The 24,130-nt window shown below is 41.2% G+C and overlaps 2 protein-coding genes across 2 annotated transcripts in view; both read right to left on the bottom strand.

The window, feature by feature from the left end:
* LOC136883198 (lysozyme) overlaps positions 1 to 15,973 on the bottom strand; it is a 46,894-nt gene extending 30,921 nt beyond the window's left edge. The window contains exon 1 of the mRNA XM_067155403.2: positions 15,879 to 15,973. Coding sequence (XP_067011504.2) covers positions 15,879 to 15,930 — 52 coding nt within the window. The 5' untranslated portion in view covers positions 15,931 to 15,973. The remainder of the gene's footprint in view (positions 1 to 15,878) is intronic.
* LOC136883237 (lysozyme) overlaps positions 1 to 24,130 on the bottom strand; it is a gene marked incomplete at its 5' end in the record, with an annotated part of 464,330 nt that overhangs the window by 365,036 nt on the left and 75,164 nt on the right. The window lies entirely within an intron of this gene.

Below are 24,130 nucleotides of genomic sequence, written 5' to 3'. Positions count from 1 at the left end.
TGACTAGTTTCTTCTTTAAATTGAATGGGAAAGTAAATATGAAATTGTTTAAAGTGTGGAACATGGCAAAATCTCATCTGCTTACAGATGTTGTCTGATCTGACCACGAGAGGTGCTAGTCAATGATTACTTGCATGTTTTTATGCTCTTACAAAAGGGGCAAAACTTGGTTTTGAAGGTCAACTTAGCAGGTTGCAGTTGATGAAGTTCCAGAAGAAAAAGATACACATGATGGCACTGACGATGGCTTTTCAAGACCTGATACTCGAGTACCATGTACATTAATGAGAAGTACATTAACCAGTTGAATTTTTAAAATTATTATTATTATTATTATTATTATTATTACAATGCATTTTTAAGAAACCATTTCCCTGTAATTGAGTTTTTGTCCACATCAATCGTATTGGGACTTTAGCTCTCTGTCCACAATATGGCATGAAGCACAGGATGAAAATTACGAAGACCACGCATAACAGTTTTGAGGAACTACGCTTCTCTATGTATCACCACCTGTAAGCCTAATACAAACCACTCCGAATAACTGAAGTATATCCGTAACCAGCCAGCAATTAACAGGGTAGGAATATCAGTACCGCCTCTAAGCTCTTACAAAATATTTTCTCACATCTGCGCAGGAGTGAGCCCTTAAAGCATGCTGCTATGCTTCCTAACATCCGTTAGCCTCCCCTTGGTTTCACTCAGACAGTTACTTTTGTATTAGGGTCTTCGGTGGTACATAATATTTCTGGAACAGCTTACACTGATGGAATAGGATACAAGTATCATGTTATGATATGTAACTCCCATCTCTAATTAGGTAAGGGAAGAGATAGGAGATTATAATGTTTACCTGACGGGAGTTAAAAAGGAAAGTGCAGAGGGTGGGGTAGGACTGTTCATCAGAAATACTATTCCAGGCAATATAGTTTCTATTAGGCACATGAATGAGCAAATATGTAGGTACATTTGGCAGTTGTAGGAATTAGGACTCAAATTGTCTTACAAGGGAACATCCACAATGGTGAAGTCGCCGATCGCGATGAAACTTAGCAAACACATTGAGGTACATGTAAAAACAATGCCAGCATCAATTTTAGGCGCCAACATTCATTAGCGTGTTAACTAAGGGGCCTAAAAGTTGCGACATTTCAAGTTCCGCGCGATCAGCGATGAATACCTGCTGGCCAATGCTAAGCCTGCACACACACTTCCCGTCTGGAGACACACCCTCTGCACCGCCTTTTACCCTCCAAGTGATTCTCCCCATCACGTTCCCCTCTCTTCTCCTCGCGCTTGCGAGGAGAAATAAAACAAATAACTAAAATACATGTTGTTATGTGTATATGTATTGACAGGAACAATGGAGAACACAACTGTTCGTTTAAAAACAACGAGAGTGTTATCGGTAATGAAATGAAATGTCATATGGCTTTTAGTGCCGGGATATCCCAGGACGGGTTCGGCTCGCCAAGTGCAGGTCTTTCTATTTGACACCCGTAGGCGACCTGCGCGTTATGATGAGGATGAAATGATGATGAAGACAACACATACACCCAGCCCCCGTGCCGTAGAAATCAACCAATTAAGGTTACAATCCCCAACCCGGCCGGGAATCGAACCCGGGACCCTCTGAACCGAAGGCCAGTACGCTGACCGTTCAGCCAGCGAGTCGGACAGAGTTATCGGTATCAACATATCATAAACCTACAATTTCACATGCAGCGCAAAAGACCATGCTTCAATCCACGTTATTACGGCCTCTGTCCGCAGTGTGACATCTCCCCGTGAGCGTCAAAACCTATTTGACAATAGTTGACTGCATAACACTCACCCTCAATCGTGTCATAAAGCTGCAGCTCCCGAAAGTTCAGCGGACCTTCTTCACCGTGACTTCCGTGCTTTGCTTGAAAATGAAAAATAATTTTTGACATGCTCAGTGACATTGCCCTTAAGGACTCATTGCAAACATTTTCATAAATATTTCATAAAATGTAAACTGCCTATACAATGTGGAAATTCCAAGAGAGAGCTATGAGGAAGGCTGATAGTGTACGCAGTGTAGCACAGGTTCTGTTCGACAACTAAGCAGACGGCAGTGCGGGGAGAGGGAAACGAGTAGTGCTGAACCAGGCGGGGTGGAGGGAAGGAGGAGCAGAGGTGTGGCACAAAGCAGTGTTCCGGCTAAGCATTGGTCAGGAGGAATTCATTGCTGTTCACGCGGAACTTGAAATGTCACAACTTTTAGGCCCCTTAGTTAATGCGCTAATGAATGTTGGCGCCTAAAATTGATGCTGGCATTGTTTTTACATGTACCTCAATGTGTTTGCTAAGTTTCATCGTGATCGGCGACTTCACCATTGTGGATGGTCCCTTGTTAGTGTATTTAACATGTAAGGGTGCATATGAAGATGAAGTTGAAAAGTTTTCTGAAGCATTCAGTGACATTGTAGTCAGGGCCAACAACAAGGACAAATTTATTGTGCTAATAGGCGATTCCAATGCAAGAGTTGGAAGTAGAACTGAAGGATATTTTACAAAAGGGTGATTGGTAAATGTGGGGAAAACATGAAAGCTAATAAGAAGGAGAAACTTTTGATGGACTTCTGTGCTATATTAGATTAGCAGTTACGAATACATTCTTCAAGCATAAGACTTATCACTGCTACACATGGGAGGGTATGGGTACCAGATACATAATTGACTACCTATTAACCGACTTTCAATTCAATCAATCAATCAATCAATCAATCAATCAATCAATCAATCAATCAATCAATCAATCAATCAATCAATCAATCAATCAATCAATCAATCAATCAATCAATCAATCAATCAATCAATCAATCAATCAATCAATCACTACTGATCTGCATTTAGGGCAGTCACCCAGGTGGCAGATTCCCTATCTGTTGTTTTCCTAGCCTTTTTTAAATGATTGCAAAGAAATTGGAAATTTATTGAACATCTCCCTTGGTAAGGTATTCCAATCCCTAACTCCCCTTCCTATAAACGAATATTTGCCCCAATTTGTCCTCTTGAATTCCAACTTTATCTTCATATTGTGATCTTTCCTACTTTTAAAGACACCACTCAAACTTATTCGTCTACTGATGTCCTCCCCCGCCATCTCTCCACTGAGAGCTCGGAACATACCACTTATGATACAGATGTCGATTCCCATAGGGGGCCAAACGCTGGCAACCAGAAATGAGTTAGCTGGAAAATTTATAATGTCCAATAACAGACCATTTATATTGGTATTATAAATTTAATCATTCGGAACAAATATTACAAATTCCCTATGGGAATCAACATCTCTATCATATGATGACCAAGCAGGCATCAATTTTTAGTAGTGAGACAGTCTCTCATAGTGCATTGGCACTGCCGGTGGCTACAATTAGCCTACACAGTGGCCTCCACGGTATGCACTAGCCATGCGTCTTGGTAGGTGTGCTAGGTACCAACTGATGAGCCCAGCCTGACACACGGGGGCGAAACGCTGGCAACCAGGAATGAGTTAGCTGGAAAATTTATAATGTCCAATAACGGACCATATATATTGGTATTATAAATTTACTCATTCGGAACACATATTACAAATTTCCTATGGGAATCAACATCTGTATCACATGATGGCCAAGCAGGCATCAAGTTTTAGTAGTGAGACAGTCTCTCATAGTGCATTGGCACTGCCAGTGGCTACAATTAGCCTACATAGTGGCCTCCACAGTATGCACTAGCCATGCGTCTTGGTAGGTGTGCTAGGTACCAACTGATGAGCCCAGCCTGGCACACGGGGGAGAAACGCTGGCAACCAGGAATGAGTTAGCTGGAATAATTATAATGTCCAATAACGGACCATTTATATTGGTATTACATACCACTTAGTCGAGCAGCTTGTCTCCTTTCTCCCAAGTCTTCCCAGCCCAAACTTTGCAACATTTTTGTAACGCTACTCTTTTGTCGGAAATCGCCCAGAACAAATCGAGCTGCTTTTCTTTGGATTTTTTCCAGTTCCTGAATCAAGTAATCTTGGTATGGGTCCCATACACTGGAACCATACTCAAGTTGAGGTCTCACCAGAGACAAATATGCTCTCTCCCGTACATCCTTACTACAACTCCTAAATACTCTCATAACCATGTGTAGAGATCGGTACCCTTTATTTACAATCCCATTTATGTGATTACCCCAGTGAAGATCTTTCCTTATATTAACACCTAGATACTTACAATGATCCCCAAAAGGAACTTTCACCCCATCAATGCAATAATTAAAACTGAGAGGACTTTTCCTATTTGTGAAACTCACAACCTGACTTTTAACCCCGTTTATCATCATATCATTGCCTACTGTCCATCTCACAACATTATCGAGGTCATTTTGCAGTTGCTCACAATCTTGTAACTTATTTATTACTCATCATCTGCGAAAAGCCTTATCTCTGATTCCACTTTTTTACACATATCATTGATATATATAAGAAAACATAAAGAAAATCTGTTAGGAATTTGTGGGTTTTTCGGAGATTTTTTCATGATATGGAGCACTATCTAATCTGTAGTGATATAAGAACCTCTTGCTGTAGAATAAAGCGAGATCTATCTGCAGGTGAATAAGGGTAGAAAAAATCCACAACGAGGAAATTAGACCGAAGTATATGGATATGGTTAGCGAAAAGTTCCAAACAATGAACAGTAAGCAGGTTCAGGATATAGAAAGAGAATGGGTGGCATACAGGGATGTTGTAGTAGAAACAGCAAGGGAATGCCTAGGAACAACTGTGTGTAAAGATGGGAAAAGGCGAACATCTTGGTGGAATGATGAAGTGAGAGCAGCTTGTAAACGAAAAAAGAGGGCGTATCAGAAATGGCTCCAAACAAGGGCAGATGCAGACAGGGAAATGCACATATATGAAAGAAACAGAGTAAAACAAATCGTTGTTGAATCCAAGAAGAAGTCATGGGAAGATTTTGGTAATAACCTGGAAAGGCTAGGTCAAACAGCAGGGAAACCTTTCTGTACAGTAATAAAATACTTAGAAAGGGCTATGGAGTGTTGGTGAGGTACCATCAGATTGGACAAAAGCGGTAATAGTACAAGAATCAGCTGTTTACTTGTACTGTATTCCAATAATTTGTAGTTCAAAGTCCCCAGGATACTTCACACATTGCACCTTTGATTATTCATTGAGTAAAAGTTAGTAATCAAATTCCTATATCCAAATAATTGCAATTCAAGTCCCCAGCGTAGATTTGACTAAAGTTTTTAGATAAATTATTGTAGTCAACCTCATATTTTTCAGCATTTAAGGATATTTTTATTCTCCATACCGCATAGTAGGGTAAAATAGTAGTAATCCACCAGGTGTAAAAGTAACATAACCGCAATTCAGTTAAGAACTATGGTGTAGATACGGTATATTAGATAGTATCTTGCCTGATATGATTTGTTTGTATCTTTGTGTATGGTAGCCCTCCCGCTCCATCAGCATTTAACCAAACGGCAGTTTTCATTTTTATTAGAGCATAGTAGGCCTACTAATAATAATTTACTGAGCGAGTTGGGCATGCGGTAAGCGGCATGGCGGCTGTGAGCTTGCATCCGGGAGATAGTGGGTTCGAATCCCACTATGGGTGTGGCCAGGTGTTAAGGAACATGAGGGAGGAGTTGGAGAGTTTGAGGGAGATTATTAGGATTCTCTCAGAAGACAGGAAGGAAAGTAGGCCTCCCTCAAACAATATACAGGATACATTAAATGTAAAAGAAGGATGGGAAGAAAAGGGGGGAATTGTAGAACACAAGTGGTCAAATATTCTGAGAGGAAGAAGATTGCAGGCTAAAGGCTCTATTCAGGATCAGAATTCAGGACAGGTATCTGTGAGAAATCGGTACGAGTCACTGCAGGTAGAACAATGGAGGGAAAATGAGGAACAGGAAACTGTTGCTGAGAAGTGTGGAAGTAGGAGGAAAGGAAAAGGTAGGAAAGGGAAATGTAGAATAGAGGATAGGAAAAGGTAGGTGGAACAGGATCATGGGAAGGAGAAAAGGGAGGAGGAAGTAGCTTCTGCAGCAGTGAGGAAAGATAGGGCTGACCAGGAGGGGAGGGGATCAAATGTGGTGGGTAGGGTCATGGGAGATTCCAGTGTTAGACATGTGGGGAAAGTGTGTGGAGGAAAGGGAACCAGTGTAGAGTGTTATCCAGGAATTAGGTTAAGGCAGATGTTAAGGAAAGTAGATGAGAAGGAGGAGGGAAAGGAAAAGGTGGTAGTATTTCACGTTGGAACCAACAACGTAGGGCAAGGAGGTATAAGTACCAACATAGTTGGAGATGTGTGGGATCTGGTAAATGCAGCACGGTTGAAATTTAAGGAAGTGGAGATTGTTATCAGTGGATTACTGTGTAGGAGGGATACTGACTGGAGGGTGATTGGGGATTTAAATGAGACTATGGAGTGGGTATGTGGGAAACTGGGAGTGAGATTTCTAGATCCTAATGGGTGGGTAGGAGATAGGGATCTGTGCTCAGATGGCCTTCACTTAAACTGCAGTGGTACATATAAGTTAGGAAATTTATTTAGAAGGGTTATAGGGAGGTACATTTAGGTAAACAGGGTGGTCCAGGGAGCAGTGATAAGGGTACAGGTATCTGGAATTCAAGTAGGGATGACATAAAAATGTTAGTGCTGAACTGTAGAAGTATTGTAAAGAAGGGAATAGAATTAAGTAATTTTATTTACCATATATTGTAATAGGAGTTGAATCATGGCTGAGAAATGATATGGATGAAGAAATAGTCTCACAGAACTGGAATGTGTATAGTGGAGATAGGGGAACATGTTCTGTTACGTCTGGTATGTGAACGTTAATTTGGTAGGTGGGGTTCCAATGGTCGTACAGCATACCTTGAGACCTTAGCTACTCAGGGTATGTCAAATGGAAGTTATAGTCCATCTGTAGACGTAGTCATGCATTAAATTGTCAGGTGACCCCTCGAAACAAAGTGAATAGCAGTGCATCCGTGTTTCGTTGTGAGGTACACAGACTACTGTGGTCATATGAGCATGTTGTACGTAAACCAGCACATCCCATGAGACATCTTAACGAGGTTCAAATCGCAAGGACTGTCACTTTGATCCAGGAAGGATGGACTTTTCATCGTGTTGCTGTGGGTCTCTCCGTCAGTTATTCACTGCTTGTGAAATTGCGACATTGGGACAAGCCAGTTCACGAGGAGGGTTGGACAAGATCGTGGACCGCATGACAACCCCACAGGCTTCCGATATCTGACCATCTGTGCATTGCGGCGTCGTTCAGCAACTGCCGGAGTACTGCCACAAGACCTCAGGAGGGTCACTGGAGTCATGGTGTCTGACCAGACAGTAAGGAACAGGTTAAGAGAAGCGTCCTTACTACCCAGACGTTCTGTTCTAATGCCCCGTTTAAAGCAGCAACATCGCGCAGCTCGCCTTTAGTTTGCCCGTACCCACGTCAACTGGCAACTTCGCCAATGGAGACCTTTGTTATTCACAGACGAGTCCAGATTGCCCCTGACACAGCGTGATGGACGTCAACGTGTATGGAGACGCCATGGTGAGCAGTACATGCCAAATTTTGTCCAGGAAGGTGACCAATTCTGACAAGGTTCTGTGATGCTGTGGGGTGGCATCAGTATTGATGGCCGTACGGATCTTGTCGTCGTCCGTGGTAATCTTATCGCTGCGGGGTATCGAGCAAATACTGCTACAGCATGTGTTGGTTGCTGCATACGGTGTTGGCATTGAATTCGTACTCATGCACGCCAATCCCAGGGATCATGTAGCGCGCATCACAAGAGCTGTCTTGCGAGAACTGGACATTCAAGAGATGGAATGGCCAGCAGTGAGTCCCGACCTTAATCCCATCGAGCAAGTGTGGGATAGGCTTGACAGAAGTGTTCGTGGGCGTCCTGTTCCATCACAGACTCTCCAAGACCTCGAACAGGCTCTAATTGAAGAATGGGACCTGATACCGCAACGTGACCTCCGTCGACTTATACGGAGCATGCCACGTAGGTGCCAAGCTGTGATAACTGCTCGTGGAGGACATACACCATACTGAAGCTGTCCAATTGTGATAAAAATCTACCCGGGTGGACTGTTATCACTTTTTCTGCCCTATTTGGACATTTTCGTTTGTGTTCTGAAAATGAACGCGAATCCAACGATGTTCTTTTGTATACTTCAACGGTAAAGATTAAAGGTTTAGTTGCTAATATACCTGGGTGTGAGGTATTGTTTTGTGGAGCATGGCATACGTTCAAAAACGTGTTCCCTTCATTTTTTTTGAACTGTGTATTTAGAGAAGGATTTTCGTATATGAGACATTCTTTTGGCAGTATTGAAACTTTAAGGACGTCAAAAGCTCGCACTCTTGACACTGCAACATAAAGGGACTCTCGAATTAACCCAGAGCGTCGAGCGGCGTTTCTACTTTCCGAGACCTAAGCAGCTGTACGGGAGGCGCGCACATACAGTATGTATCTCTGTTATTCATACAAGCTTCAATTTCTTATCAAGTCTCGTATATTCACATTAACGATTGAAAAAGTGAAATAAAACGTACATTACGGGTAAAACATGGTTTGTCAATGACAATTCGTTAGTGAAAACCATACTTATTTACATACAAGCAAGAATATTTGATATTAATGTGTCGGCATCGACAAACGGGTGTATCAGTTGTATTCGTACACATGGACAGGATGATGCCCACCGTTTGGTTGCGATGCACGGAAAAGTCTTAGTGACGGCATACGACTGGTTAAGTGCGATAGTCTCCTTCCTAGTGTACCTGTGGTGGACATCGGTAGGAGTGCAGATTTAAGTACGGAGTTCAAGAACAGTATACTTAAACTGGCACTTAAAGGACTTTCATTACGAAATATTGAACAGCTGGTCAATAGAACACATTCTACGGTGGAATATGCGGTTGATACATTTAAATACAAAGTCACTGTTAAGAACACGCCAAGGAAACCCAAGAGACAGTGTTTAACTGAAAGGAAAGAACGGCTTGTTGTTCGGCTTATAAAGTCATATTTCAAATTAAGTGCACCAGTATTGAGACAACTCACGGAGGATTGAACTGGAAAGACGATCAGCAACTTCACCATCCGTCGGATCCTATATCGGCATGGGTACTATGGAAGAATCCCTCGGAAAAGGCTATATGTAAGTAGAAAAAACAGACGGCTTATACTGATATTCGCTACGGAGCATATAAATAAGGAGATAGAATTCTGGAATGATGTCTTGTCTGATGAGGCAAAAATAAACCTTTCCTGGGTCAGATAGCATCCACAGAATATGGAGAAAATTTGGTACGGACAAAGATGTGGCGAATACACTCCCAACTGTAAAAAACGGTGGTGGGTCTGTAATGCTTTGGGACTGTATGTCAGCCAGAGATGTGCGTAACATACATTTCATTGACGGAATAATGAACAAGGAGGGCTGTAATGCAATCCCGTGGGCAAACGTGAAGCAGAGTGCCCAAAATATGGGCATGCCACCTGTTTATATATTCCAGCATAATAATCAACCAAAACAGACTGCTGATATTAAAAAGACATGGTTGATCTGGAACATTCCTAAACAGCTTAGAACACTTTCCCAGTCTCCGGATTAAAATCCCATCGAACATCTTTGGGCTACGTTGAAGAGGAATCTCCGTAGGCAACGTATGCGTACGAAGGAGGAACTTAAAAATGCGATTCTTCAGAAATGGCAGAAAATCAGCCCCGACCTATGCAAGAAATTAGTGTATGCTATGCGGCGACGATGTCAGGCAATTAAAAAGTCTTGGAGATATTCCACTAGATACTAACATGTTTGCTAACAGTAATGAGTTCCTTACAATGAGGTCGTTTGCTGTGTGTTAGCCTGTTTTATTTGCTGTGGGATGGTTAAGTAGTTTGTTTTGGCTGCTGTAGTATAGTAGAGTAGGGAGAGGAAGAGATAGGCCTACCTATCTCAAGCCCAGTGTTGACTCAGCACTTCTGCATGTGCAGATTAGAGTAAAGTGTGATGACAATGAAAGTTACAAGCGCAGCAGAGAGATAATATGATGATTGTACAACAAGAGATCTCGGAAATAGCAGAAATGTATGAGTTAAGATTTCAAGAAGTATATAGCATAAGGAAACGAAAAGACACTAGCAATAACCACAAGTATTGTTACTGTTAAACAAGCACTTGCGTCAAATATAGTAATGGTAAGATACATGGTGGCATTTAAGCATGCAGTGGAACAGATTGATATACCTGTAAAGGTTATTTAAATGCCTGTGAAGGCGCTTTGTGACTTGCCTGAAAAGGTTTCACATAATATGTAGTATACGCTGGAAAGTGGGTATTCACACTTATTTAATTTATTTCTGCTGTAAAGTAGAAGTGTGTGCCTTTGTTAGTTTGCCGCAAGGTGAGCAGTTACATTGTTTGATAATGATCTTTTTTTCGTTAATTTAAGTGCATATATAAATTAAGGTAAGATACATGTTGTCCTAGACAAGATAGCAATGCTAACGTCTAGGACAAAACAAATTTTATTCAGTACAGTAAACAAATGTAAGAGGAAAATGTTAAATGTTAAGCATGTATCAAATTGAACAAATTGCAATAAAAGAGTACTCTCTCCCATAATTCCGGAATCCGGAACTAGGGGATGGGCGTACTCCATTCTATTCTATTCTATTCTACTAACATGTTCCAGGAACCCTTTATTTGTTTGTTTGTTTCAAGTGTTCAGTTTGCTTGTACGAATAGAAATGATACAAGATTATGGGCGCGCTTTTCTTTATTAGAAGCTGTATGTTTGGTTAACATGATTGCAGATAGATACAGCAGATATATGTTTTCTGAAGGCTTTGTTGAATGTATGTTGAGTGAATAAAATCCTTTTCAGTTTATTATTTTCTGGCAGTGCGTTGAAGTTCTAAAGCAAACAGCCCGTACGAATAGAATAGGTACATACTGTAGTTCTTGACCTTGCAAGGAGCGTGCGCGTCCATCCTTAATCTCAGCTGTTAACATGGTGAGACAGTTATCATTGCAACACCGCATAGACTCTGTAAAAGTTACTTGAAGTACGAGTCGGCTCGACAGGTACGCGATGCATTTGTTCAGCGATTTCCTGGTGAGGTGCCACCTTAAGGAAGATAGATTCACGCAATTTAAAATAGGCTACATTTGAAACTACTGGCGCAATAAAACATGCCCGCTCACCGAACGGTCACTCACAAAATTAGCACAACAAGTGGGGGGTTTCTGTTTCTTCTGCACACAGAGCTACAAAGCTGCTGCACATCAAACCGTACAGGCGGGCCCATTGTTTAAAACCTGCTGATCCAGCCACAAGAGTGAGATATTGTGAGTGCTATCTTGCATCTCTGAATGATCGTTTTTTCGACCCACAGCTTGTGTTCTTTACGGATGAGGCCTGGTTTCATCTTCTCTCGTTAGTGGTGTGCAGAATATCCTAGTGGTGTTTATGAAAGATGGCACTTCCAGCAGTCTTTTATAATGTAAGATTTCATATGAGATTGTATAGACGCTTAAAGCAGTGCGGCCGCGCGCGATGTAAGTTGGGCTGAGGCAGCTGCCGTAGCGCAGAATACAAACACCGTCCACTCGGTCTGCTTTCATAAGAGAGACCTTGTACGCCATGGCTGAGTGCTTCCCCTTGAGCTTTTTGATCGTGATACAAAATGCCAAGCAAATTGGAAACTCGTAACACTTAAAAGAAAACGGAAGTGTTTTATCTGATGGAGCTAAATCTCGAGGGATTATAGCTCCCTTCACTGGGTTCTGGTTTGCTATGAGCACAATGTCGGCCAAATAAGAATTGAGAATTGGACTTAACAGTTTGCTCGTAGTAAACGTAAAATCCCTCGAGTTTCCATGACAGTAAATTATGACACGGAGGATCGACTGACTTTCCTAACTACCGGAGTGGGAGAAGTTCACAGCCTTAGTGTTAAAATTACGACATGGTAACATGACTTTTACATTTCTCCGCCAACACTTCAAGGTAGCAAATACTTGATGGATGCAGTACTTTTGTATCAATCTCTTGGCACAAGCCAGAGTAAAGTGTAGCTTTCACCGAAGTCCCAGTCTCATCCATGGCTGTGACAATATGGAAGCGGCTGGGGTCTGAGTGGTGCTGAGTAATGGCATTCAGAGCACGACTAGTGCATCTGAGTGTTACGAAAGGTGTTGCTCATAGGGTCAGACGTGCTGCAACAGCACTTTCTGACCCAGTGAGGAAAGCAATGGCAAACTACCTCACTCCTCGTCTTGCCTAGTACGCCTCATTTTGGTGCTGCCATTGGTTTTTACGGTTTCCTTATAACCGCATAACCTTTGGTGGTGCTATTTGGGGATCCAACTGGCCTCTGGGCTGATGACCTAACAGACAGACAAAGAGACAGTAACATTGCCCTGAATAGCTTCTTCTCGACTAAGCGACTCTCTGTAATACAATGGAGACTGGAACAGCTGACCAGGAAGACGTCCGACTGCGCATGCGTGCTGGGCCCCTTCCATCCCTCTCGTATGCCACAGGGCTCAGTGCTCCCTGGCCTTGAAGTATTGGCGAGCGCTCTAGCCACATTTTTCTTTAATAATTAAAAAAAATTATGGTTACAGTTTTTTACGCTTTTAAAGACTCTCCGCAAATCTACAGGCCAAAAGCTTTCATCAGATTGTTTTACGATGTCAATCAGTTCAGCCGCTCTCTCAAACTCACCGCAACAAGAATCAGTCCAGGGTTTTAAATATAAGGGACACTCAAATGAAAACCGAACATCCGCTACAACGTGATCGTGGAATGGTTTTATTCAAAAGTAATTACCAAAAGCGTTAACTCATTTATCCCACTGGGAGACGAGACGATCAATTCCAGTTTTGTAGAAAGAGGTTGGTCGCTGACGGATCCACAACCGCACCCACTCTTACACTTCCTCGTGCGAATGAAACCGACGTCCAAGAATGTCTTTGTTCATATCGACAAAAAAATGTGAAAATTGCAAGGTGAAAGATCCGGGAAGTACGGAGGATGTTGAAGTGTTTCCCAACCAAATCGCTGAAGCGTAGCCTTTGCCAGATTGAAAGTATGGGGGCGGGCATGTCAGAAGTCATCGTGACTTGTCGGAACTTGTGTGAACAGCTTTGGATTTATTTGGCCGGGGAGAACTGCGATGTTTGCATCGATGGCTTTCTCGTTTGTTCTCGGGCTCGAAATGGTGGCATGACGTTTCGTCCCCTGTGATGATACGGGACAGACACGAAAACCGGTACTCTTCCTCGTGGTACCGCTGCAAATAACTCAAACATGACGCCATTCTGTAAATCTTTTGTGCCTCCGTCAGTTGATGTGGAACCCATATACAGCGGATATGCGACGATGATTTTCGCCTACTCCAGTACCTTCAGCAAACACGCTTCTCTGCTCTTCTTTGTTCACCTCCATTTCTACAGCTGGACGAACAAACTAGACCAACAAAGACATAACTCAACATCTGCGTGCACCTGTGAGTTGTCACTATGTAGTTCTCCTACCATAGCGAGAATACGTAACAGTGTTGCCAACTTTCACGCGGAATGTTTTTTATGGTGGTTGTTTGCTTTTCATTTGACTGCCCCTTCTATATACAACCTGTGACAAAAAAAAGTTCGGTGAATGAAGCCAGAACGATCGATCCGGCAACACACAACACTGCACCTGCATAGCAGCAGGTTTTGACCACCTGCTTCCAACGTTGTTCAATTAAGCATTGTGTGTGTGCCGTGTAAGACCTGTTTGACACAGTGCGTGTTTAGTGCGTTGGTTTTGAACTGCGAACAGGAACATGAACGATCAAAAGATCAATGCAGAGTTTTGTTTTAAGCTTGGCAAGACACCTAAAGAAACGCATGCGATGCTGGTACGTGTTTATGAAGATCAAGCACTGTCCTTGAAGTGTGTGTACCAGTGGTTCGCCCGTTTTTAAGGAGGCCGGGAAAGTGTTTCTGACAACTCCCGTAGCGGAGGACCGCCGACCGCCCTCAGTGACGAAAACATTGAGAAGGTGAGGACATTAATCACGAACGATCGGCGATTAACTGTGGCATGATAGCAGATGAACTGCAGATTAACCGTGAATCCGTGCGACAAATCGTTGCCCAGAAGTTAGGGAAGAGGGAAACGTGTTCTTGTCTTGTGCCATATCACTTGACTGATGATCAGAAGCAGGCACGTTTAGAGGCTTTTCAGTATTTTTTCGAAACGGCGGATGCGACAATAAATTTCTTTAACTGTATTGTCACTAAGGATGAAACCTAGTGTATCAGGTACGACCCTGAAACGAAACAAAATTCATGGAATGGCGTTCTCCGGGATCGCCTCGTCGGAAAAATGTCTGAGCCGAAAGGTGACTCATCACAACGATGGTCATCGCCTTTTGGACACCATCCCAAAGGAAGCCTTCCTGCGAAGTTTCCAGGACATGTATCGCCGATCTCAGCAGTACAAAGTTATGGGAGTGGACTATTTCGAAGGACAGTAAGGTCACTGTCGTGCATTATTCATCTATGATGATAGTACAGGGCTATTCACCGAACTTTACTGCCACAGGTTGTACATTATAAGACGTGCGTTGAACTAATGTGGAGACTAACACTCTTTTGCACCTAGCTATCTGAGGTTTCTTGGACCTTTATGTTTTCTTACATATATATAAGATATGTGTAAAGAAGTGGAATCAGAGATAAGGCTTTTCGCAGATGATGTTATTCTGTACAGAGTAATAAATAAGTTACAAGATTGTGAGCAACTGCAAAATGACCTCGATAATGTTGTGAGATGGACAGTAGGCAATGGTATGATGATAAACGGGGATAAAAGTCAGGTTGTGAATTTCACAAATAGGAAAAGTCCTCTCAGTTTTAATTACTGCGTTGATGGGGTGAAAGTTCCTTTTGGGGATCATTGTAAGTATTTAAGTATTAATATAAGGAAAGATCTTCATTGGGGTAATCACATAAATATGATCGTAAATAAAGCGTACAGATCTCTGCACATGGTTATGAGAGTATTTAGGGGTTGTAGTAAGGACGTAAAGGAGAGAGCATATTTGTCTCTAGTGAGACCCCAACTAGAGTATGGTTCCAGTGTATGGGACCCTTACCAGGATTACTCGATTGAAGAATAAGAAAAAAATCCAAAGAAAAGCAGCTCGATTTGTTCTGGGCGATTTCTGACAAAAGAGTAGCGTTACAAAAATTTTGCAAAGTTTGAGCTGGGAAGACTTGGGAGAAAGGAGACGAGCTGCTCGACTAAGTGGTATGTTCCGAGCTGTCAGTGGAGAGATGGCGGGGGAGGACATCAATAGACGAATACGTTTGGATGGTGTCTTTAAAAGTAGGAAATATCACAATATGAAGATAAAGTTGGAATTCAAGAGGACAAATTGGGGCAAATATTCATTTATAGGAAGGGGAGTTAGGGATTGGAATAACTTACCAAGGGAGATGTTCAATAAATTTCCAATTTCTTTGCAATCATTTAAGAGAGGGCTAGGAAAACAACAGATAGGGAATCTGCCACCTGGGCGACTGCCCTAAATGCATATCAATAGTGATTGATTGATTGATTGATTGATTGATTGATTGATTGATTGATTGATTGATTGATTTCTGTTGAATAAACTATTTCCAGACCTCCGTACTGAATTTTCAGACGGCTACTTCTAGGAAATGCTTCTTGTTACGAAGTTTTGTTCGAATCAGTGACCTGTCCGTCTGACCCTTCCTTTGTGAGGTACAGATAATAAAAGATCATAGCTCACTTACCTAGTACAGTTACCAGAGAGAGGTAGAAAATAGAGGCAATGCTGGCAGACATATTGCTGTCTGTAAACTGGATGTTCTCACTTCCTTGTGGTTGCTCTACATCCTCCTTTGAATGTGGACGGAAATGTGCTATGTAGGAAATGTGTTCATTCTTTACCACGCAGATGACTAACACAGGATTGGCCGAAGCGTTGCTAAGGAATTCTGATTAATATATAGACAGTGCTGAAATATATTTACTATAACTTTTAGCCTATATAGAGCTTATCTGGTCGATAGACCCATGAGACTGGATATTAGAGAGAAAATAGCCTCAAACAGGTCTGACCATTAATAATAATAATAATAATAATAATAATAATAATAATAATAATAATAATAATAATAATAATAATAATAATAATATAATTATATATAGGCCTAATATAATTATTACTATTATTATAATTATCATCATCATCATCATCTGTTTACCCTCCAGGTTCGGCTTTTCCCTCGGACTCAGCGAGGGATCCCACCTCTACCGCCTCAAGGGCAGTGTCCTGGAGCTTCAGACTCTTGGTCGGGGGATACAACTGGGGAGTATGACCAGTACCTCGCCCAGGCGGCCTCACCTGCTGTGGGGAACAGGGGCCTTGTAGGGGGATGGGAAGATTGGAAGGGATAGGCAAGGAAGAGGGAAGGAAGTGGCCGTGGCCTTAAGTTAGGTACCATCCCGGCATTCGCCTGGAGGTGAAGTGGGAAACCACGGAAAACCACTTCGAGGATGGCTGAGGTGGGAATCGAACCCACCTCTACTCAGTTGACCTCCCGAGGCTGAGTGGACCCCGTTCCAGCCCTCGTACCACTTTTCAAATTTAGTGGCAGAGCCGGGAATCGAACCCGGACCTCCGGGGGTGGCAGCTAATCACGCTAACCACTACACCACAGAGGCGGACTATTATAATTATACATAATATAATTTTTATATTATTATTATTATTATTATTATTATTATTATTATTATTATTATTATTATTATTATTATTATTATTATTATTATTGCTGGCAGGACCTAGTGTTTACAGTGCACTATGTCTTCTGGTATGGGTAGAGCAATTTTGTTACTTTCATACATCTGTCTCTGTCTTATCCTTGGCTTTGATAATATGAAAGTGACTGAGGTATGAGCGATGCTAGTACTGCGATTCCTTATGCAGCCAGTCCCTGCTATGAATGGTGTGAAAACGTTGCTCATAGGGTCGGTTGGTGCATGCATTTCAGTGGGCTTGGCAGACTGATATGTAATAGCAACTTCTGGCTCGGTGAGGAAAGCAACGAGAAACTACCTCACTCCTGATTTTCTAGTACACCTCTTTAGTGGTGCCTAGGCCATCTATGACAGCTGATGGCAGAGCTGTTGAGAATCCAACAAGCCTTAGGGCTGAAGACTGAACATATATACAATGATAATAATGTCTGTCTCTATGGTGTGGTGGTTAATGTGATTAGCTGCCACACCTAGAGGCCCTGGTTCGATTCCCGGCTCTGCCACGAAATTTGAAAAGTGGTACGAAGGCTGGAACGGGGTCAACTCAGCCTCGGGATGTTAACTGAGTAGAGAGGGGTTCGATTCCCAGCTCAGCCATACTCTTGTTTCCCACTTCTCCCCCAGGCAAATGCCGGAATGGTACCTAAAGGCCACGGCCGCTTCCTTCCCTATCTCTTCCAATCCCCCCCCCCCAACACAAGGCCCCTGTTCAGCACAGCAGGTGAGGCCGCCTGGGCGAGGTACTTGTCCTCCATCTCAGTTGTATTCCCGACCCAAAGTTTCACGCTCCAGGACACTGCCCTTGAGGTGGTAGAGTTGGGATCCCTGGCTGAGTCCATGGGAAAAACCAACCCTTGTGTGTAAACGGATTAAGAAAGAAAGAAAGAAAGAAAGAAAGAAAGGAAGAAAGGAAGACAGAAGGGAAATATACTGCCATGTAATCTCGAACGTGTTGAATATAGGTTGACCGCACTCTCTCCTGCTCTTCATCTTCTACCTCTTTCCTCACATCTGTGGGGTCGCGGGGCCGAACTGTGTCGCACATGTGGATGTGGACCTGTTTTAGACTGGATGCCCTTCCTGACCCTGTATGAGGTCTGTAACCACTATTGGTTGTTTCTGTGGTTATTCATAGCGTAGTGTGTTCGCTGAATGTGAAGAGGAAAGCTTTGGTAAAAACTACAAACAACCAGTCCCAGAAGTAGAAGACGTGATTGAAATCCCCGACCAGGCCGGAAATCGAACCCGGGACCCTCTGAGACCAGAAATTAACGCTGACCATTCAGCCAAGGAGCCGGCACAATAATGAAATGGTAATAACATGAAGATCTCGTTTATTGTTTTAACAAAACTATAATTCGCGAGAACTAAATGGTACATTGATACTCTGTCACACTGTTCATAATTATTGACTGACTCTGGATTCGTACGCAGTAATGGGTTAGAATGCAAATCAATTGTAGCAGATAACACGCATAGACTACCCAGTTCTCATTATTTGAATCGTCAGTCCATAGACTAGTTTGATCCAGCTCTCCATGCCACCCTATCCTGTGCTAACCTTTTTCATTTCTACATAGCTGTTGCATCCTACATCTCCTCTAATCTGTTTGTCATATTCATACCTTGGTCTATCCCTACCGTTCGTACCACCTTCACTTCCCTCAATAACCAACTGAACAAGTCCTGGCTGTCTTAAGATGTGTCCTGTCATTCTATCTCTTCTTCTCGTCAAATTTAGCCATATCGATCTCCTCTCACCAATTCCATTCAATATGTTTTCATTCGTGATTCAATTTATCCATCTCACTTTCAGCATTCTTCAGTAACACCATATTTCAAAATCTTCTATTATCTTTCTTTCTGAGCTAGTTATCGTCCATGTTTCACTCGCTCTAGACGAAAGTCTTCAAAAACATCCTTCTAATTCTTATATCAATGAAGTAAGCAAATTTCCTTTCTTAAAGAAAGGCCTTCATTGCTTGTGCTAGTTTGTATTTTATGTCCCCCTTACTTCTGTCATCGTTAGTTATTTTACTACCCAAGAACCTACTTCCTTTAAGACTTCACTTCCTATTCTAATATTACCAGCATCACCAACTTCGTTCGACTGCATGCCATTTCTTTTGTTTTGGACTTATTTATTTTCATATTTTACTTCTTATCCGCCAACGGCCGTACCGTGTTGAAACACCGGATCCCGTGAAATCTCCGAAGTTAAGCAACATTGGGCGTGGTCAGGAGTTGGATGGGTTGCCACGCGCTGTTGGTGGGGGGTAAGGGAATGGAGGAGCGGAAAGGAACTGGCCACCCTACCGCACGTAAACTCCGGCTCAGGAACACCTCTGCGGAGGTTCGGACCTGCCTTCCGGCAGAATAACCCTTACCTACTTCTTATACAAGACTCTGTCCATACTATTAAGTGATTTCTCCAGATCTTCTACAGTCTCTGATAAAATAACAATAGCATCGGCAAATCTCAGGGTTTTATTTTCCTCTCCTTGGATTGTGATTCCCTTTTCAAATTCCTCTTTGATTTCCTTTAATGCCTGTTCTATAAAAACATCGTAAAGGAGCGGTGGGGTGTAGGACATACTACAGCCTTGCCTCACTCCTTTCGGGATTGCTGCTTCTTTTTCAAAGCCCTCGATTCTTATCACAGTAGACTATTTTTTATACAGATTGTAGATATTTCTTGGTTCTCGGTATTTGATCCCGATCATCTTCAGAATCTTTCATGCAATATTATCGAATGCTTTTTCTAGATCTACGAATGCCATGTGCGTGGGCTTGTCCTTAATTCGATCCTCTAAGATCAGACCTGCTTCACGTGTTCCTACATTTCTTATGGAACCAAATCGGTCTCTCCCAACTCAATTTCACCTACCTTACACAACGGTTATGTTACGAGTCTTGCATAAACGTTAGGCGTACTGCCCATCAGAACCCCTAGTATTTATGTTACTCTTGCTACATAACGGAAAAATGGGCTAGACTACATTTCCTAATAACCAAATTACGTAATTTGCATTCTAACCTATTACCGCCTAAAATCTGGGACCGGGCGAGTTGGCCGTGCGGTTAGGGGCGCGCAGCTGTGAGCTTGCAACTGGGAAATAGGGGGTTCGTACCCCACTGTCGGCAGCCCTGTTGATGGTTTTCCGTGGTTTCCCATTTTCACACCGGGCAAATACTGGGGCTGTACCATAATTGAATCGATTATTTCAGAAAGCAGTCAAGTGCCAAAAAATAAAATTATGCGTTAATGGCAGAACATGTTACTAAGAGGGTATACGCACATTTTGGTGCTGAAACCAGTCAGCAAACGTCCTCCTGTAATGGTCAGGCATTACGCTGAATTTCGTATTTAGTTCAGAAACCAGTTAAGTGACACCACTTGGCTGGTTTCTGCAGTAAACTGCTGGTACATTTTGTGATGTGCCGCACCTTGCCGGTTGGCGCTGCTGTTCTAAATCCAGAGTAGCCAACTGTTCAGATCTTTATCTTGTCATTGTTGTGTTTCTGGAATCGCATTTTCGTAGTTTTGTCAGCAACTGATTAAAAAAATGTTTTTGTTTAGTGCAGTGTTTTTATAATCGTAGTGATATGTCTGAAAGTTCAGAAGACGAACCTGTATCTAAAAGGAAACGAGGAGTGGTAGACAAACAAACTCACACGCCTAATATTATTCGGAATGCAAGGGTAAAAGGAGAAGGTTATATTTCTTACTCAGACAAGGAAGTTCCTGGTCTGAGCCCTATATTATTATTTGTTATTTTTTGTTTTAGGTGCCCATCAATTTTAAGAAGATACGTGACCTAAATGCCTTAAAACCTTACCTGATGGAATATGAACACTTTTATGACAGCATTTTACAATGGCCTACTACAGAGACAGAATGTGTTGTGGAGTTTATTTATGAGGATTGATTACCTCCTGTCATGATGAGCAGGCATTGCTGATTTCATCCTCTTGTATCAGCAATGCAGTCCAAACCTATTAAAATATTTTCTATTTCCACAAATATGGGGTTTATGATAAAATCCTTTCAAAATTCAATAATCACCCCATAAAAATATGTTTGCAACACTCATTTATTTCAGAAACCAGCAAAGTTAATAAGCACAAAATGTTTTTCCTTATAGCAAGTATTAAGAGATATAATACTTCAAGCTAGAATATTAAAACCCCTACCATAACATTTTGTCTGATGCTAGACAGTTTTCCATTTTCCCAAAAATGACAGACTTGGCGCTTGACTGGTTTCTGAAATAATCGATTCAATTAAGGCCACGGCAGCTTCCTTCCCACTCCTAGCCCTTTTCTATCCCATCGTCGCCACAAGACCTATCTGTGTCGGTGCGACGTAAAGAAACTTGCAAAAAAAAAAAAAAAAAATCTGGAGTCTAAATATTTCATAAGTGAAATATGGGACATGGGATCTACTGTATGTGGAATTCCAAATTTCTAAACGTTTACAAATATTAGTTAAACACTTTATTTGCAATAATAAAAGAGTACAAGAATATGATGTTCTCATAACATTGAAATTACAATACAAAATAGGAATTTTAAACATTTCAAATGTGGCAAAATTCAAACAAGACAAGAACTTTCTTAATTTGCCATTATGTACTACACATCGTTTTCCAGTAAGACCCTCCTGTCGTTTATCTTTTAGAAGTAGCCTACCTTCAGAACCTTCACAGCAATTCAATTGGCCACAGAGGATTCAAAAATTGTTTCAAAGGAAGACAAATTATTATGCAACAAGGCTATTTTTCTTGATACATAATTGAAACAGTATTGCAGATCACATCTCGTACATGCACAAAACTATCTATTTTATCATGCATGTCAGGATGTGGATATTTACAAAAAATGTCAGTCTATAATGCATGAAAATAATTGAATTCTCATACTAATTCCTGAAATATAGTCTTTAGGCTACTTTGATACCTAAGTGCTATTCAATCTTCACAAGTATTCGTATCCTTATCTTCTTATTCTAAGAGATTTTTTGAGAGCACAAATTAGAATTTTTATAGACAATGAATTGCTAAATTTGTATTAAGTGAGAAAAAGGAGAATTAGGTGAATAAGTAACAAAGGTAATGAATTTTGTACACAATCTGTCATGGGCAATACATTTTAGCAAAGTTAAACATAATAATTATCAATAATTTCATCTAGTAATTCAGTGGTTCTGGACTGAATCTATGCCTATATTCCTTTTTTAGTGATAATACAAAGAATTCTTTCTCATGCAAATAAATAAATAAGAGCATCACTAAACTTAACATCCCACTTAAAACCTTGAATATACTTGAAATCTGTGACAGTGTTCACCAATAAAAGTATTATAAAGCAGTGGTGACTAGTGGTATCTGAAGTTGGGTGTTGCACCAAAATTTTCAATATAACATTTTTGTATGAGTGTTTAATGAACTATAATCTTATTAAAACTGCAATGTATTCGTCAATTAAAACATAGGAAATAAGAGACTAAATATACAGTATATTTACAGTTAATTTTAACTCACTGCAACTGAAAATTTGCCCTCCTGTTTTTCACTCATGCAAAAGGTTGGCAATATCGTGGGTGGTCCCCGTTTATGGCGTACTCTAGTGGCGTGGAAAATAAATTGCCGTTGCGAGAGGAGAGAAAGCACGAATGAAGTCATCTCCGCAGAGTGCTGCGATCTAATGGGGACATTTGGAACTGTTTCTTGATAGGGGGCTTGCTGGTCTCGTGCAACACCCAAGGACCGATACTGGCGAGCGTGCTACCTGACGCTCAGGCTCATCCCTGGTGAAACTACTTTGCGCCGCGCTGTCCGCATGGAAGTTGCCGCAGGAAAGCAAGCCCCTTATTTTGATTCGAAGCGGGCAGCGTTTATTGGTCCATAACGAAGCATTTGTGCATCGAACGACCAAAGATGGTTCATTTAACATATTTTTAATAAACCGGTATGTTAGGTTTATTAAACTAAAAAAATTGGAAGAAAAGACGACAATTGAAAAGGGTAAAATTATTGGGAGTTGTGCAACACTGCAACAATACCACGCACTGTACCTGCTATAAAGCTCAAACAAGAGTACGAGGTAGCTTATTTGAGAGATAACAAGTAGAGAATTTTGGACCGAGAAGAAGCAGAATATGCTTTATGAGTTCCTATGAGGATGGCGAGCAATGTCGATATCTTCCTACCCTGAATGGATCAGGAAAAACATTTTACCTGTTTCATCTCAGCGTGCTACAAGGCTTACAGATGTACGAATTCAGAAGTCATTGCCCAGATGGACCATATAAAACAGGAAATCCACGTAATTGCGTCTTTTTCCCACTTGAAATGCTCAGGAAAGGATTGTCCTTGAAACTCTCATCAAAATACATAGAATACCGCTAATATTAAACAGAACTCCATCACAACTTTCTCTTACTGGAATTATCTTAGATAATTACAGACAGGTAATTGAAATTCTTTGTTTTTAACTTCTTTGAATACAGTAAGCTTTCATGAATCCAAAAAATAAAATACGTTTAAAACAAGTATATGTCAGAATGTCAACTAACATTACTTTACCGAAAGTGATATTTTCAAATATTTTAGGTTCACTTTTCTCAGGAACCATACAAGCTAAAGCAATCAAATACACTTAATTCATTATATTTCTTTGATTGTCTGAAAGGTACAAAGAAGTCTGCCAAATAAGTATATTTTCCATACTTTAAAAAAATAGAAAATATTTTTTGAGAACCCATTTTAGTAGGGTAAAATACTTTTTAGTTACACTGGTTAAGTTTTTGTTCTAGGTACTAGTGTTAATAGCACAAGCAAAATAATGACCCATAAAGTGATATTTTTTCTCCATAGCTGTGGCCGAAATTTGAATTTCAAAATGCAGTTTGTTTATTTACATCTCTGTTGATGAATTAAGATAAAAATATATTGCTTTATTTCAAGACTTGAACTCCGTGTACTTAGTCTTTTGCACTAGGTGATGTTAAGAGGTGAGCTAAGTTTAACAAACTTAGAATGAAGAGTTTCTTTAGATTAAAATACCCCTACGAAATGGAACTTACAGATTGCAGATCCAAGTGTTCCAAAAAGTTTCCTTATGAAAATAAAGATATATTTAAGGGGCACTAACATATTAGACATAAGCCCTATGATTGAAGAAAATAAAAAGAGGGAATGCAATATCTCACACAATGAGT

Source organism: Anabrus simplex, chromosome 1 (genome assembly GCF_040414725.1).
Source record: "Anabrus simplex isolate iqAnaSimp1 chromosome 1, ASM4041472v1, whole genome shotgun sequence".
Classification (NCBI taxonomy): domain Eukaryota; kingdom Metazoa; phylum Arthropoda; class Insecta; order Orthoptera; family Tettigoniidae; genus Anabrus; species Anabrus simplex.
The sequence above is the reverse complement of the archived record's forward strand: the minus strand, read 5'-3'. Positions and strand labels throughout refer to the sequence as shown.